At 32.8% G+C, this 17,764-nt stretch overlaps 2 protein-coding genes across 4 annotated transcripts; both read right to left on the bottom strand.

The window, feature by feature from the left end:
- Positions 1-1,741: 1,741 nt before the first annotated feature.
- LOC145053258 (RNA polymerase II transcriptional coactivator KIWI-like) lies at positions 1,742-3,013 on the bottom strand. Its single transcript, XM_079001265.1, has 3 exons — positions 2,676-3,013; positions 2,184-2,206; positions 1,742-1,979 (listed from the first exon to the last, which is right to left on the bottom strand). The coding sequence occupies exons 1-3, from the start codon at positions 2,920-2,922 to the stop codon at positions 1,929-1,931; spliced, it is 321 nt and encodes a 106-aa protein (XP_078857391.1). The 5' UTR covers positions 2,923-3,013; the 3' UTR covers positions 1,742-1,928.
- Positions 3,014-6,454: 3,441 nt separating this feature from the next.
- On the bottom strand, positions 6,455-16,915 carry LOC145053257 (ubinuclein-1-like). Of its 3 annotated transcripts, none has more exons than XM_079001263.1 (11): positions 16,365-16,915; positions 10,981-11,057; positions 10,591-10,873; positions 10,092-10,191; positions 9,658-9,764; positions 9,438-9,524; positions 8,774-8,893; positions 8,230-8,307; positions 7,949-7,996; positions 7,177-7,275; positions 6,455-6,873 (listed from the first exon to the last, which is right to left on the bottom strand). In XM_079001263.1, exons 1-11 carry the CDS (start codon positions 16,572-16,574, stop codon positions 6,667-6,669), a joined length of 1,416 nt encoding a protein of 471 aa, XP_078857389.1. In that variant the 5' UTR covers positions 16,575-16,915; the 3' UTR covers positions 6,455-6,666. The 3 variants fall into 3 exon arrangements, with proteins under 3 accessions (XP_078857389.1, XP_078857388.1, XP_078857390.1); XM_079001262.1 differs by having other exon boundaries at positions 10,591-10,879; positions 16,365-16,914; XM_079001264.1 differs by having other exon boundaries at positions 10,768-10,879; positions 16,365-16,914.
- Between the last annotated feature and the right edge of the window lie 849 nt (positions 16,916-17,764).

Below are 17,764 nucleotides of genomic sequence, written 5' to 3'. Positions count from 1 at the left end.
GGGACTTTCTAGAGGGTCTTCCCTCACCCAAAGGATGATAAAAATCATAACTTTTTGGTCATGCATGACCAATGCATTAATCAAACACTCATTAGGTCAAAATAGGGGAAAATGGGATCAAGGCTCATGCTTGGAGTCTAAAACTACTCAAAACTCAGATCTAAAGATTATATTATAGAGGATGTCTCAATGATCCATAAAGTTGCCACCTTTATGGATCCCATACGTGCAATCCTTCACAACCATGCAAAAAGTAGCTTAAAACTTAGATCTAGCATGCAAGAGGAAAAAGGCCATAGCTTTATGGCTTACAATGGTCCAAAAGATCTACAAGAAGGTGATATAGAAGCTGGACTGCCAAGAGGTTGCTCCACCAAGGTCTTCATCAACTTCAATGAGTCAAAAACCACCAAAGAATGCTTCAATGACACAAAAATGGCTAAGGGCTTCTAGGTCGAGATTAGGGTTTTCAAGATGCAAGAGAGTGAGGGAGGCTAAGGATGGGCAACCCTAGCCCTCTCATTCCATTAAATACCCAAATTATTAGGGTTTTGGCCATCAGAGGATTCTCACGACGTGAGCACCCAAAGCCTCACGTCGTTAGACTCAAAAACTCGGGTCAAAAAGTCAATGTCACTCACGACGTGACAACCATGCCTCACGTTATGACCCCCATCACAAAAGCTAGAAAATCAATAAATAAGTACCTCCAAGACCTGGGTGTTACAAGTTGACTTTAGATAGGATTTCTTGAAAGAATGCATGTGTCACCAAGTCACTTCCATAGTTCATTATTAAATTCGTTTTTACCTTGAACCAACTAGTTGGATCTCTACTACTCTATATATTTATCGGCCTTGGAAGGTTCAACTTCCTATACGTGTAGCCGACGGTACCGCCAAATAGGATTTCTCACGGGTTCTTCAACCCTGTCTTCTTTTCATACACTTATATAATATCTTTTTTTTTTATTTGTTGTGGGTTAGAAGAAGTAAAAATGAGAACCCATATCAATATTATATCCTAATATCAATATATATTATATATTACTAAAAAGAGAGAAATGAAAGATAGTAAGAGAAGCCCATTTCCTAGGGTGTTCTTTTGGATGGATGAGTTTGACCCGACCCAATCAAATGAATCCAAATTGATTTCGATTTTCAAAAAATAGATTCAAATAGCTCAAACTAAATTCAAATCCAATTCGATTCAATCAAATTACAATTTAGTTAGATCGGTTTTTATAATTAAATTTTCAAAAATCGGATTATTTTTTTAAACACACATATAATTAGAATATTACCCAACTTTATAAAAAAACAAATAACTTAGTTGTGGTTTAAAGTCTATAAACAACTATTAAAAAAATATATTAAAATTTTATATTTTATAAATAAAAAACTTTTGAGAGAAAATACATACTAAGGTTTTTTAATAGATGATACATTTTGAATCTATTTAAAAAAAAATAATAAAATAATAAATAAATATATATATATATATATATATATATATATATATATATATATATATATATATATATATATATATATTAAAATAAATAAATAATAAATTGTTAATTTGGTTTTTTTAGACAAACAATAAACAGCCCTAACCGCCAGCACCAGCCTAACAGGTTCACAATTCTTGCTTTCTGTCTTTTGGGAAAGGACAATCTAAGGGTAATATCTTTTCAACATTCAATGTATTTAGTGATAGTTTGCTCTAATAGGATGAAAGATAGCATTGCAAATATATGCTTCTCGTTCAAAAGAAAACCATGCAAAACACCCCACGCTAGAATCCATATCCACCATCTACAACTACATACAGCATATAAGCATACTTGCACTAATGATTCTCGTCAAAAGTCAACAAAAAGAGACAACAATTTAGTCTTCTACTTGTTACAAATAGTGCACCATTTACTATGCAAGCGCCTTGTCAATTTCATCCACATGAGCACGAAGTTCTTTCCACTGCCAAATACAACAGCAACAAAACCTCATTGTTAATAAGACCAAAAACATTAAGTGTTGTCTAGATAAGTAAATGATAATAAATTTATAAAAAGTTAGGACTTGATTAGGAAATCATAGTTTCCCTGACTTTATCTATTAAGTCAAAAAGAAACAACACTTAAGTAAGGTCTGTAACACAAGAGAAGAGCTGCAATTAAATACCTGATCAATGCTCAATGAGATACCTGAAATGACAGTAAAAGAAAAAATATCAGTAGTTGTTACTTTGCCTTCTGCAGATTGAACTTCGTACATGGATGAACACTAAACAAAATCAATCATAAACCATGTCTAAGTTCTTTATAAGCTATTTGATAAAATGTGAAGATTAATGTTTCCCAATGAAGACGGATAAAAACAATAATACTGAAGGCAAACTGACACTAAGAAAACCCCTAGTGCAAATAAACCATGGGGCTAAGTTCCTTATAAGTTATTCTAATACGAATTCTAGTTTAAAACCATCGTTTACTGAAAACCCTAATGTGTAAATTAAGGTAAGTAAACCCTAGGTCAATACAGTTTAAACAATATGAAACCCTAGATAAACTATAAATTCAAACACGGAAAATGCTAAACTAAAAAAACCCTATATGATTACATCATGAAATATGAGGATTTCAGTGAATAAATGAAAGGTAGTGAAGTGTAAACCTTTTTTCCCAGGCATTTGCTTGCCATCTTTGACGTAGAACTCACGTATATCAACAAAAACCCTCCCTTGCCAGTTTCGGACACTAACCCTCCGGTTTTTGGAAACTTCGCAGATGAAGATGGTGTCATCGTCGCCGGAATCATCACCGGATGTGTCTTTCTTGTGCATTTTCTTTGGAGGAGCGTCGTCGTCGCAGATGAAGTCGTCACGGTCCTTGTCCTTGCCTTTCCCGCGCTTGTACGACATTTTTTTTTTCTCTTTTCTTTTTCTTTGTCTCTGTTTGGAAACCCCCCTCTCTCTCTTCTCTTAAGATTGTGAATGTCGTATTTCAAAATAAAGGCTAACGATTAGTATAAATATCCCATCCTAGACCTAGGCCCTCTCTAATGGACTATCGGCCCAATTTTGTGTTACTTTTAGTGTTTTATGCATGAATATATCAAACTAACAAAATTGGGTACATCCTTGTTTCGGGAGTTTTGGTCGGAAGAATGGTGTGAAATTGTGAGGGGAGTATCTTGTCCTTATTTTATATTTTAATAAATGAGTAGTGTTATATATTATATGTGATATGTCAAATTTTATTTTAAATTTTAAATTTTAATTTTTTTTTATTTTAATTATATTAAATTAATAATTGATTCTTCATTTTAAATTTTAAATTTCACACTCTCATTACATTAAATTAATAACATTAGAATAAAAAATAAAATAAAATTAATATATATTATAAGATGATATAATTTTGCCGTTCAAAAAAAAAATATGATATAATTTCATGTATTTATTTAAATCAATAATTATTATAATTTTATGTAACTAAAAAAATATCTTTTAATTAATAATTTATTTAAAATAATTGATTAATAATTTTGAGTTTTCACTATAAAAGTTTAAATAATTTTACGACAATGGTTTTCATGGGTTATAAACTAGTCTTTTATGGATTATGGGCGGAATTTAGGTTACTCAAGACCTATCATTACACCAAAAGCCCAATTCCTAAAGTTTTTTTTTCTTGGATTTTATAGATAATTGGCAACACTAAAAAATATTTTCAAATACTAATGCAATTAATCACATCTGGCTAGACCAACGATTTTAGAAGTTTCCAACATTCTATACTCATATAAACAAGTATAAAACTATCGAGGGCAGGAGTAAGCTCACTATTTTATTTTAACTTTTTTAAAAGAAGCCTACAAACTATACTCGTCCGTTTTTCTTGATCTATCCATGCCCAAGTGTTCGCTAGTTAATGATAGTACTAAATTAACTTTTATAACTAAAACTATTTTTGTAAATAATTACGTTTTATCTTTGTTAAAAAAATGAAATAAATTTTATTTTTTCTACAAAATAAAGTCAATTTTGATATAAAATTTATGTAAATTTAAAATTGAGTTTGGTTTGATTGCTAATGAGTGATAATTTTTTGATTTGGTTGGGTTGTATATTTAAGATAAGATGGATAATAATTTTTTTTAATAATTAAAAGTATCAATTAGATATGAGAGAGAGAGAGAGACCTAAACTGCAACAATGCCCTCAACTCCACAAACCATGTATGTATGTTTCTTGACCCATACACGTGTGACGTGCCCAATATATAACAATGATATGAAGAAGCATTTTTTTTGAAATAGATGATAGAAGCATGTTTCTTTCAGGTTCCTTACTGAGAGTTAATTTATGTGAAGTTGGTTGATTTCACGGGAGCAAACATTATTGTCCGAAGTTTATTATAGCTTTTTGGAGTTATCCGATGCGTACGTTGTAAACAATGGTCTTTGTCGTCTCTCGGGAAATAAATGGTCTTCAATTGAGCTTATTAAAATCGATGTAATTCTTAAGAAGTTTGTAATTTTTTAGAAATTGGAGCATATGATCATTCGTATGCTTATCTCGACTAGTTTGTGATTCTTTATTGATTATGTATGGAGATTATGAATTCTATTATCGTATAATCAAATGTTGGGACTTAGGAGAGACAATTATCCCTCTTTATTCAAATTGTAGTCATTGTTTCAATATTTTATCAACATATATATTTTATTCAACACAAAACATAACAAAATGGTAAAATAGTCATTTTTAGCACATCGCCACCTTAGATTTATACATGTCACTTAAGAATTTGTCAGAAAATTTATTCACCTTGTAATATTAGGGAGTTGTGGAGATGTGATTTCATTTTGAAAAAGAAAACATATGTCCGGCACCAATCAGAACCCACCTTCTCCACTTTCTTTCTCATATCTCTTCTTGCTAGCCGACTGTCGACCCTTCTTTGGCTGGACCCTTGGCAAGAGCCAATGAGTAGTGTTTGACGACTTCTTGGCAAGGGGTGACGAGGGCTTAGCACCTCTCACTTCCATTAGCCTAATGCTCACCAAGAACAGCGTCTCGTGCAAATTTAAGCTTTTTTTTTGTGTGTGTTTATGTCATTGAAACTTCGATGTAAAGAAACGATGGGCTGACTTTCATCCATGGCTCAAACTATAATATCATTTCAAACTTCTATATATACATGTGTGATGACTTTTTTTTTCTTAATGTCTTGAGTTCTTAATATGAATCGACCATAAATGACTTTTTTTTTACTTAACACAGACAAAATGAATTAATCGCTTAATGTGTTAAGATGCCAACCCTCTACCAATATTATCTTTTTCATTTTACCTCCCAGCTCCTCACATATTAAAATTGATAAATAATGTTAAACTTAAATAAAAATGTTGATTTTTTTTTTAAAATATAATGGTAAAATGGTTGTTTAGTCTCATTTAGAAGTCCATAAATAAAACAAACACTATGTATACATTTATCTAGACATATCATTACTTATTCAGCCAATTTACCATACATGGCTTGATAAGAAAAACAATGAGTTCGCTTTCCAACATTAATTTTAACCCCTTAATATAATTAAAGGTGCGTAAGTGACACAAAAATAAAACTTTGTTATTAGTTAATCAAATCGTCTCAAATATGTTGTCATGTCATTGACTCATTTCCATATCAAATAAATAAGCATGTGACAATTTGAAAAAAGGTTCAAGGTACCTAACTAAAACAAATTTAAAAGCCTGGTTACTATGTTATGAGTTATGGCTAACCAAGGTGATTGGGTTGTGTGTCTACTATCCTCTACAACAAAATAATCGTTAGAGAGAAAATTAAAAGAACTACCAAAGTTCCAACATAATCTCTAGCATGCATCTCAAGATTTCTAGCTTAAGATCGATGACATGAAACTTTGTTTTTCACATCATTGATGTCATGTGACACACAATGGAGTGGAATGGACAAGCTTTGTAGGGCTATTCTGATTGATAAAACTTTACAAGATTGTAGAAGCTTTTTTGGTTTATTTTCGATAATAAGGATGACGAGAGCATTCATTTGAACAGAAGAGATCAAGAGGTGGGACAAAAGATTGCATTTTTTCTCATTCATGTCTCAGTGCAGTATGTCTCAATTCACTGCACGTCAAATGCAGGTCATATAAAACTAAAGGATTACATGTGATTGGATACTAGAGTACATGCGATTGGATTTAAATGTTTTGTGTTGAATGCATTTTATTAATCTTTTCTAGTGCCAACTTAATACATTTGAAAAGATGACACATGTAAACTACTTTTTTTTATGTAATATTGCCACAAAGTTGAGTGCTTTTGGTTGTGACTTTCATTGATTTTATATAAATGACATGAAAACTTAAATTTAAGCAGTTAAGCCTCTTAAAAAGAATTGAGGTACCAACTACCAAACATAGAGCAAAACTGAAACTTGGTTATTATTTAATGAAATTGTTTTAAACATATTAACATTTATGTGAAGAAAAAAACTGGTACAATTGGCCTGTTTTCACATAAATGTAACAAAAATCAAGATTGAGAGGTTTAAACATTTTAGAACAGGGGCAACATGGTCACATAAATGTTACCATTTATATACATTTTCACAGGTAGTGTCCTATACAACTCAGCAATCACCTGCTGATGGTGGGCTGAACCTTTTTGCAGGTGCACCAAGTTTCCGATCAAGTTCAGGCGTGCCAGGGACAACAGTGTCCGGAAAATTTACAACAGGGGCATTATGGTCATTTACCGTTTTTCCCTGTTCGGCTACTAAGTTAGCTTCTTCATGGAGATTGTTATCCACCCCTGCAGTAGGCTTCTTTTCATGCCCCTGAACATGATCAAAAGACTTTTTTATCCAATCAGCAGTTATCCAGACAATCTTAACAAACCTACCTTAAATTTTATTCCCAGATATACCCTTTCGGTTTTTAACTCGGTTCATTGCAAAGCAATGTTTTTTTGTTCAATCAATAGAGAATTATATGTACATTAATTTAATCATGTAGACTGGATAATGAGACTTCCTGATAAATGCCATATAAATTGCAATATTTAAACAGTCATCTACTATGTGTCAAAAGTCTAAAATACCCTTGGATAAAATAATTATAAATTAACAAGAGCTACGAACCTTTTCTTGCAATAGTGTTCTTCTACGTTCTTTGGCTCTACAAATTGCATTTCGTATTCCATGGTTGTCCATGCTCCCTTTTGGCCACAAAGACGCAAGCTTGACAACATAAAAGAAAAATATTTTTCCTAAATTAGATAAATCCATTTTATGGGAGATATTTATTGCTTCATTTTATTTTGGAATTATCTCCTAAATTAAGATAGAACCCTTTTAGGTTAGGATTAGGTTTAGTTTCCATAATTCCATTGAACTCAAAACCGGTAAAGAATGTCATTTATGCCAAATTCAGTCAAAAAGCCACTGAAAACTGATAAGATGACGATTATGCCCTTCAATTCACTTGTTATATTTAAAAACAACATGATGAAACACTAACATAAGAGGAGTAAGTAAGACATAGCATGAAAACAGATAAGATGACCATCATGTCCTTGAAGAATTGAATGATGTTATTATATAGGCACAAGGTAATGTGGTAGAGAAGAGAAAAAAGAAGACTAGCAAGGGTAATATAGACTATTGTAGTACATTCTAAATATAAATGTTTTTTTAACAAGCTATTAGTTTAGTTTTTATGTTTGGTAAACTAGAATCTTGAAGCTTTAGATTAGTATCAAGTAAAAAAAAATCATGAGCATTTTACTCTTGAAATGTTTGACTATCAGTCAAATGTCATAAATACCCTTCAACAAAGCAACTTTTAATAAAGAAATCGGCATACAAAAGAAAGGAAAGAAATAAGAGGGTGGTATTCCAAGAAAACAACTACCTGAATGTAGAATTTTCTTATTTCTGAGTTTTTAATTTCATCCATCGCCTGTTTAATATAACAAGGAAAATGAAGTATATGTCCATTATTAAGTCCAATATAACAGAACAAAAATACTGCAACACCTTATAGGCCCCTTTTGTTACTCAGCATGACAGGTGGCATGCATACATTGGACTCAGACCGGGACCAATGCCAATAGGACAAAAATTGCATTTTTTTGTCGGGTGTGCAAAAGACATTAGTGCCCTTTACCCGAGTCATGGAATTAAAAACAATACCTGGACATAAATGTCATAGAAATCGCATATTTTATCTTCCATCTCATGGTCCATACTGTATTTTGCATTATGAGCAACCTGCAAATTTTTATATTTCAATGGTTGTTTTTGTTTATGGACCAAATCATATTGGGAAATTTGAGTTTTTATGCCTCAAAAGTCAAAACACCCCTCATATAAAACTATGCTCAATAATATCATCCTTTGAAAAATATGTATGCATATCTTTTTGCTTTTGTTCCGAAAATGCCCCTCTTTTACATTGAGTTGGTGAGCCTATATGAGCTTAAACAAACCAATCAAAGCAAATTCTATTTTTAAGAAACTAGTCTAAGCCCTAAGGCATGTTTTTTTTTTCATATTATGTTTTGTTTAAAAAAAAATAACGTTTGTAAAAAGTTAGGACTTAATGGGGAATGCTTCGTTTTTTTTTTTTTTTTTTTTTAGTTTCTCTATTAAGTCGTTTTTTTTGCATTATATAACTTATTAGATTATGTAGCTCTTTTTGTTAAAAAAAATGTAAGCATTTGTGTAACAAGGGTACCTTTGTTTCCATTGATGGGACCCGTAATTTGATCATTTCAACCACCTCCTTTTTAATCTGGATAAACCGGATATCATCCAATCCACATGTTGATGATGAAACAATATCCCTCAAGCATCTCTATACACACCAAGAAAACGGGTATGACTTATGAGTAATTAATTATTTAGCCACTTGACAATTTTTCTGTAGTTTGTGATTAAACCAATATTCTTTTTTGATCTTTTGGGTAACCATTTTTCCTGGCTACTCGGTTTTGAAAAAGTTAAAATACAGAAAAACACAGCCTACTTTTACCATTTTTATTGATTTAGTCACTTGAGTTTGGACTCTTATGATTCTATGATAATTGTAATAATAGTACAACAGCTAAATTAATTAAAAAAAAAAAAAAGTCAGTGGTGGATAAATCGATAAGATAATGAAAGTAGGTTGTGAATTTTGTTTAATAAAGCAACTTAGTAGATTGTCTAAAGTTAGATACTATTTTAATCAACTTTTAAGATGTTTGATCCATTTTCCCCCCTTTGGACCCTGTAGCAATAAAATATAATCCAAAAAGGAACCGTTTTCACCAAAATGTTTTAAAATTGTGCACTCTAAATAACAGTTCTCTTGTAGCTCAAGTGAAGAGAAACGAAAATTGTTAAAAATCATTGGATACCTTTAGTGTTCTTGGCTTCAACCAGTGTCCAAGAATGCTCATAAGACGCATCATTAGTTCATCTGATATTCTCCCTTGGCTTGAATGCTGAAATTCCCAAAGAAAAGTGTTATAAAGAAGAAAAAAAGAATCAAATTATTTTTCTTTTCGTATTCAAAAAATAGCCCATGTGAAAAAAAAAAGATTTATGACACAATGATGTTATAATGGTATTACATACTGCTAATCTAGCAACAGTCTCAAGCTTTTTCTTAAGTTCTGGAGGCAAATGGCTTTTAGATGCTACTGAATGAACTGAATCTTGAACATCACCATGCAGTTGTCTTGCTGCAAAAGAAACACATTTTGGATATATGACTTAATGCAGAAAGAATAACTTAATAAACAGGGCCTAAGCTTTTACAAAATTTATCATATATGTTTTATTCAGACAACACTAAATGGAAAATAAAATAGAAATGGGACATAAATGTGTTCGATATTCTTCAATAAAGACAAATTAGGGCAACTATGTCGACCCAAATCAATATCATTGGTTTTTTGTAATGGATGACAATGGGCAAGTGATTATATTTTGAAAACTTCAAAAGAAAAAAGAAAAATATTGCAATCTTCATGAATTGAACATCAATTATTTGAGAAAATTGAACTTACACTCTGCAACCATTGTCTCCATCTCCAAGATGGTACTTTCGAGCATTGATCCATTCATCAAACCACAAGATTCATCCTTAATGTCTCTTGATGAAGTACTCTATTAATTGCAAAAAAACTATATTAATGATGTTTAAAGAAAAATAATGGCACACTTGGGAAAGTAAAGGAAAAAATAAATGAGGAAACGTTAATGGGGAAAGTATCCTTCGCCTAAGTCATTCTTTTTGTCTTAAATAAAAAAGAAACACTGATATATAATTATATAGCTTATTGGATTAAGTCATATCACCATTAAGTCCATTTAGTTTAGCAGAAGTGGATAACTATTCATCAAAAAATGCCTAAAATCGCCTTACAATCATGACAGAATACTGGTTTGAGATGGATAAATACGTATACTTTTAGCTTTGTCAAAAAGGGAAGTTTGTAAAGAAAGTCAAACAACACATAAGCATAGAAAATCTATGCTTGTGTGTATGCATTGTATACTACTCACTGTTGTCTGCACTGTATAAGGAACATTAAGGTCAGGAAGCTCATTCCTTCCATTGTTGACCGAATGTTCTTCACTAAGGTCAACACATACAGCAGCCCTATCAGATGTCATTCCACAAGGAGATCCTGATTTGTTCTTCTTATCATAATGATAATTCACATCAGTTGACGATTTTACCCTCGCATGTCCCATTTTTGTGTTTTTGGTTACATTGATCCTTTCCAAGACTTGTGAGATATCAGTCCTCTGCTTTTTTGGTTGGCAATGCTCTATTGTGGAAGATCTATAGCTAACAATCACAAAACTACATTAATTGCTTTATTCAAAAATATTGGGTTGCTTTTTAATAAATAATTTTCACAAAAAATAAAGGAGTTAGCAATATCTCACTTTTGCTCTTCCTTCTCTTTCTTAAGAATGATGTTGGAGTACTCTCTTCTTGACTCATCTTCTTCATGAAACCACTTCTGCAAAAGAGAGAGTTCATGGTCAAATGAGCAATTAATACCAAATTCATCCTGAAATCAGCCTAAGTATTTAAAAGAAACCATTACAATTAAGAGATGTAGATGCCATAATTGGTGAGGAGTGAAGACATTCAATCACTTATGAGAAATAATAAGTGAATAAATAATTAACTTATTCACCAAAATATGTGATTTAGAAAATGACTGTGAATATAGAGAAAATGAAGGTGTGTGTAATAAAAACTATCATATAATCTTAGATACGCATTGTAACTATATGTCACATCAGGAAACAAATCAAGTATAAATAGTATGTCATCAAACACAAGAAAAGGATTAAAAATTTACAAGTAGCTAACTGAACTGAGAAGAAGACGAATAAATTCTTTGTTTCTGTTTCTACAAATCATGTCTCAATTATGGAATAGCATCTTTGCATTAAAAATAACTATAGTTAGATATGCCATTGAAGTGTGCGAAAAAGTGAATGCTACAAGTTTGAAGGAATCGGATACCATCAAAGGAATTGGAATTGAAGGATTTGGAATCTAAAGGGATTGAATTTTGGCATTTGGTTGGCAGGAAATGGAAGGAAATTCGCAAGAAGAGGCAAAGCACATGGAGAAGCGAGAGGTGTTTACTTGTGAAATTCTATGGTTAAAAGGGTATATGAGTTTTATTAACAAAGGAGGAAATGTGGAGAATTTCAACTATGTGGGTTTAGGATGGAATGTTGAAATCCTCAACGGATTTGGTGAATTCCAAAGGAATTCAATTCCAACCAAACGCGGGATTAGCATGGAACTTAATTCCAATTCCACTCAAGTAACATAGACCCCGTCGAACCAAACGCCCTGAAGTAAATCTATGTTCAAGATTTGTAACATATGGCATTTTCCTTTAAATTTATATAGACTTTCAAAAACATCAACTACAAAAAACTGATTGAGGAAATAGATGGGGGTAGGTGAGTAGAAAGAGGGAAATGGAGTATATGCATATGTTATCAATGCAAAATAATAATTCTTCCGTTTTCATTATTGCTTACCATAAACTAGTTTGGCATAAATTGCTTGTTGTTGTGAAGTGGGGTGATAGAAACTCTAAATTAGAGCAATTGAGATGTCAAGAATCAACAAATTGAAAGCAACATTCGTTATAGAAGGAACGAAACAATGTGGTTATGCTTAATGGAGAATATAGATCATTCTCATTGTCTCATTCATGATATAGAAGTTGCCAACAATGTGGGTTCTAAATTAACGAAGATAGGTTATGTAAGGAAGCATATCCGGAGATCAATAGTCTCATCATATATATACAACAAAGTTAAAGGAGTTGTTCCTATTACTTTTTCAAGAGAGGAATATGGGTATGTCTTTGGATCCTCAGATATCCAAGGAAGTTTGGCTCACAAAACAAATGAGTTGTTACGAAGTTAACAACAAGGACATGTCTTTGGATCCATATCATGTTGAATCTCATTCTCATCCCTTGCAATTAGATATATCCACCAAAAGCATGATGTAGACTTAGGTATTTTAACTCTCTGATTTGCCTCTAGGAGAGAACAAAATAACGCATGGTTTACAAAAAGTATACGTAAATGATGAGTTGAAGGTCCTTTAGGAGATTTTTTCTATATATAGATTGTCACAAGGTCTTGATTCTCTTAAGAAACCAAAGATCCCCTTAGAGTTATGCCCATGTAGAGTTGTTGCTCTAAATTGTTTTTTTTGGGTATTAAGCTTCGATTGGGAATTCAACTCTGAGAGTTCCAATGGAATTCAACTCCACTCAACTCCCACAGAACCCGTTGAACCAAACACCCCCAAGTAAACCTATGTTCAAGACTGCGATCCACTCTTTTATGTTTGGAATGCCAAGATTTGTGATATATATTATTTTCCTTTAAATTTACATTGACTTTCAAAAACATCAACTACAAAAAACCGATTGAGGAAATATATGGGGGGTAGGTGAGTAGCAAGAGAGAAATGGAGTATATGCATATGTTATCAATGCAAAATAATGATTCTTCCGTTTTCATTATTACTTACCATAACTAGTTTGGCATAAATTGATTGTTGTTGAGAAGAATTGGGAATAGCCCAATTAGTAGAGGCATAGTCTCTTAGTTTGCAAGGATGGGGAGGCCAGGGTTTGATCCTTGGTGCTAACAAGAATTGGAGTATTAACACCAACACCTAACAAATCAAGCTGCCGTTCAAAAAAAAAAAAAAAAACTCTAAATTATAGCAATTGAGATATCAAGAATCAACGCGTTGAAAGCAACTTTCGTTATAGAAGGAATGGAAGATGTGGTTATGCTTGATGGTGAATACATCATTCTCATTGTCTCATTCATGATATAGAAGTTTCCAACAATGTGGGTTCTAAATTAACGAAGATAGGTTATGTAAGGAAGCATATCCAACAATCAATAGTCTCATCATATATATGAGCCAAACAAAGTTGAAGGAAATGTTCCTACTACTTTTTCAAGAGAGAAATATGGGTATGTCTTTGGATCCTCACATATTCAAGGAAATTTGGTTCATAAAACAAATGAGTAATTACGAAGTTAACAGTAAGGACATGTTGGATTCACATCATGTTGAATCTCATCCCTTCCGATTAGATATATCCACCAAAAGCACGATGTATGCTTTGGTATTTTAACTCTTTGATTTGCCTCTAGGAGAAAGCAAAATAAAGCATGGTTTAGAGAAAGTATGCATAGATGAGGTGATGAGTTGAAGGTCATTTATGAGTTTTTTTCTATATATAGGTTGTCACAAGGTCTTGTTTCTCTAAAGAAACCAAAAGACCCCGTTAAAGTTATGCCCATGTAGAGTTGTTGCTCTAAATTGTTTTTTGGGTATTGGGCTTCGATTGGGTTGTTGCTTTAAAATGCTTTGAATGTATTGGGCTTTGGGTCTACCCTTTTACAAGCCCACTTAGGCCCTATTTGACGGAAGTCGTCCCTACATGCTTACCTTAGTGGTAAGGAGATGAGATTCCACAAAGGAGGTGTAAGGTTCCTTGCTCTCAAGACATTAAGATTTACCTTCCTCATGTTGGTTAATTAGTTGGAGGTTGCTCGAGTTTGCGTTTACCATATTTGACTACAGTCCTTTGGCAAAATTTTCATAATCATTTGCCTCGAATATTAAATCCATATCTTGGTAGATAGCATGTCGTTTCATATGTATGGACGTTACAAGCATTAACATAGTTAATAGAGGGATAAATAAGTCATGTTTAGAGTAATGTTATGCTAATAATATGTAGGCATGTAGGGAATACATATTTACTTGGTTGAGGAACTCCTTGGAGAATTTACTAAGTTTAAACGATGCGCCTACTTAGGTTTAGTTGCTAGGAATACATAGGAATAAGTAACATCAAAGATTTCTAAAAATGAGAGGGTGTTTCAACTTTCCTAAATTAGAGACATTTGGGATCAGCGGGAAAATTAGATAGTTAGGAACATGGGAAGGTGACAAGTGTCCCTAAAGTTACTTATATGTTATAATACACACACACACACATACATATGCATTCGTACATATGTATACACACATAGAGAGAGAGATATATATCAATACTCTCTAGTGAAGGGTAAGGTCTATATTTCATACTTTCTATAATATAAGGTTCTAAGCGTGAAGATGCCACGATGCAACATGTTTCTTATAATAATGTAGCAAGAATGCAAATATTGAATTGCATTTCAAGCCCCATGATAAAAGAAAGGATTAGAGTGATAAATATTCCAAGAAAGTATGGTAGCATCATTTGGAAAGACAGTCAAGGTGGACATGATAAGATCTCAAATTGTAATGGGTGATATGAGTTTATCGAGTGACGGGCATTAGGTGAAATGAAATTAAGCCATAGTAGCAAAAAGCATGTCACATCAACACATGCATAAGTTCACTCACATTTAGCCAAAGTAACAGACATTACATCAAAACACCAACAACTCTACGCGGGGGGTTACACTTACCCTTACTTCTACTCCTAAGTCCTACCCCATGTCTAAAAGCATGAAAAAAAGATCATAACATTTGTCATATATAAGATGCAACGATGTATAGCGCCAATCAGGAAGTTGGAAGTTGTCATGTATGCACTAAGCTCAGTAGGATCAAGCAAGTCAATATAGAGAATCTGTTAGGAATTCTTTGTAGGTTTCCATCATTAGTAGATATCACAAGACATATACATATCATTAGTCGATTACGCATATTATATATAACATAATTACGAAAAGGTGCATATTCTACCAAATAGTTCAAACCATTTTCGGACCCCATTGTCTTTTGATAATACTACTTAAACACTATATAGATTATATGTAACCAAGCAAAGGAACCAGTTACAACCCTACAACACTCATTAAACACTCCTAGGAGAAGGTTTAAAGTGGGTAGCTTCAGGTGTAAGGTCCCCCTGGCTTCTAGTTTTTCTTTTATTGGGAACATCTCTTGCTACAATGCGATACTCCATCTGTAAGACCACCAAGCACAAGATAGACATTGAATTTATCAACAAATTCCTAAAGGTTTAATGAGATAAATCCACCAGTAACGTAGAATCAGCAAGATATATATACAGCATAGATTCACCCCTTGTGAACCATCAAATAAATAGAATCCTTCATCATAAGGAAGATCTGCAGTTTTAGCTTTTGGCATCACAAAATATTAATGTATATTCCTATTTCCTATTCTAAAAGAGCATTCTTTTCGCATATAAAGCAGAAGACTTGTAAGTGCACGTAATCTTTTGATACAAAGGGGGTGTTTGGATGTGTGTTTAAACTGATTATTGCAACTTTAAGTAGCAATAATCATTTTTCAGAGTTTTTTGACAAAATTTGATCAAAATAATCTGATAAAAATGTTATTGCAGCCTCAATCCCTTAAGGGATCAATGAATTTTAACTCGGAATGGTGTCTTCATGAGTACCTGAATCTCATATGATCTGTGAGTTCTTAAGTAGGGAAATTTTTAGTAAAAATTGGAGAATTAAACAATTTTCCACCCCTAAATAAAAGTTGTAATCAATTTGTAAAATTTGCCTCCTTTTTGAGAAATTTTGGGCTCCCCTGCTGAATTCTTTTACATTGAGGCTTCCTTTGTACAAGAGCATGCCGAATTGTGTCCAAATTAAACAAAATTTACAAAATTTGCACAAATCTAACAATCATTTAACCCTAGTAATGGAGAAATAATAAAAATTCAACAACAGAATCATCAGAATATTATATACATAAAACCAACAAGGAGAATTCTTACCGGAGGCTCAGGTGATGGAGGAGGAGACTGATCAACTGGAATGCCGGATTCTTTAAGCAGCTTAACCCATGAAACAATCGTTGTTTCACCAGGTTTCAATTCTATCTGAAATCGCTTCCTGTCGTTCTGTACATCAGAAGAAGATTCGTCCACCAGCAACCGACCACCAGCAGCGGCGGCGGCACCACCACTGTTGCTGCCACTCTCCATATCAGAAACTTTTGAGAGTAAGAAACAAATGCCCTTTTTTTCTTTTTTACTTTTTTTGTGGGCTACACTAGTAAACAAGAGATGACCATATTTTTTGGCCGCTTCCCAACAACTTAAAGTAGAAAGTTTTAGGGTAGAGTTCACACATCAACACACACAGATTTCTGAAACTGAGATGGGTTTTCAAGGGGATTTGCTGAAATTGAATTGAGAGAGCGGTCTCCAATGCGTCAAGCTGAAACTGAATTGAGAATTGAAAGGAGGGGGGTTTACTCATTACTGTGAGTAAAAGCAAGGTAAGGTACAGTTGGCCGGATTTGCAGAATTTAGGACAAGATTGCGCTCTTTACTAGAGTGTTGTTATTTTCAACCCTTTTCAAACAAACTATTAACTTATAAAAATGTTTATAATATTTGATTCAATATAAGAGAGTAATTATTTATTAGACAAAACTGTAAAATTGGTGGTTGTTGAAAATTAACATTTTGATCCAACAAGTTTTAGACTAGTACTATCGATCCAAAACTTTGATTTTGTTGCAAGTTTAGTCCAATAATTTAACAGTTGTGTATACTCTCTCGCCTACATGAGGGTAATTTTGTCATTCCTTCTATTTCCTTCCTTTTATTTAATTAATATATTAGACTATTTAAATATGGTAAAGACCATGTGCTACCTTCGTGTCGTCATCTTCTTTAGTTGCCCTAATAAAAACCAGGTCATCATCGTCATTTATGGGAATGCCCTACGAAAATAAGTAATTATTTTTTGGATTTTCAAAAAATAATTTTGATCGGGGGTGTAAGTTTGTTTTTTCTTTCAAGGAATCGAATTGTCGGTTTATTGCATGGGTTGATGGTCCCATGTGTGCACGTTCAAAAGATATAATGCCTAGGTTGTTGTGATCAATCAACAAATTGAAGGCATAATCTATAAAACTCTAAATGTTACCTGTTATGCAGTTGGATTTTCTTTGTGATTGTGTTGGCACTCAAGAAGTAGTATACATGTGGTTTGGTTATCTTTTGTAATCTTTTGGTTAAGCTGTAAGACAATTACATCTTTTGGGTATATTTTGGTTAAGTTGAAAAATGTAAGACATGTCTTGTATCATAATGTCAATGGTAATTATATGTTAGTATATTTTGACCAATCTTCCGTTTATGAGTTAGACAATGTCAATGACAAT

Source organism: Lactuca serriola, chromosome 5, assembly GCF_051521515.1.
Source record: "Lactuca serriola cultivar US96UC23 chromosome 5, Lser_US96UC23_V15, whole genome shotgun sequence".
Lineage (NCBI taxonomy): Eukaryota > Viridiplantae > Streptophyta > Magnoliopsida > Asterales > Asteraceae > Lactuca > Lactuca serriola.
Note: the sequence above shows the minus strand (reverse complement) of the source record. Positions and strands in the feature narration are given on the sequence as shown.

What these genes read in the sequence shown, in the direction of transcription:
- LOC145053258 (XM_079001265.1), bottom strand. Translation starts at nt 2,922, where the DNA reads ATGTCGTACAAGCGCGGGAAAGGCAAGGACAAGGACCGTGACGACTTC. An exon ending in GCAAATGCCTGGGAAAAAAG is followed by an intron (nt 2,207 to 2,675) that starts GTTTACACTTCA and finishes CTGTCATTTCAG; the next exon opens with GTATCTCATTGAGCATTGAT. An exon ending in TCTCATTGAGCATTGATCAG is followed by an intron (nt 1,980 to 2,183) that starts GTATTTAATTGC and finishes TGTATTTGGCAG; the next exon opens with TGGAAAGAACTTCGTGCTCA.
- LOC145053257 (XM_079001262.1), bottom strand. Translation starts at nt 16,574, where the DNA reads ATGGAGAGTGGCAGCAACAGTGGTGGTGCCGCCGCCGCTGCTGGTGGT. An exon ending in CTCCATCACCTGAGCCTCCG is followed by an intron (nt 11,058 to 16,364) that starts GTAAGAATTCTC and finishes TCTCTTTTGCAG; the next exon opens with AAGTGGTTTCATGAAGAAGA. An exon ending in CTTATACAGTGCAGACAACA is followed by an intron (nt 10,192 to 10,590) that starts GTGAGTAGTATA and finishes TGCAATTAATAG; the next exon opens with AGTACTTCATCAAGAGACAT.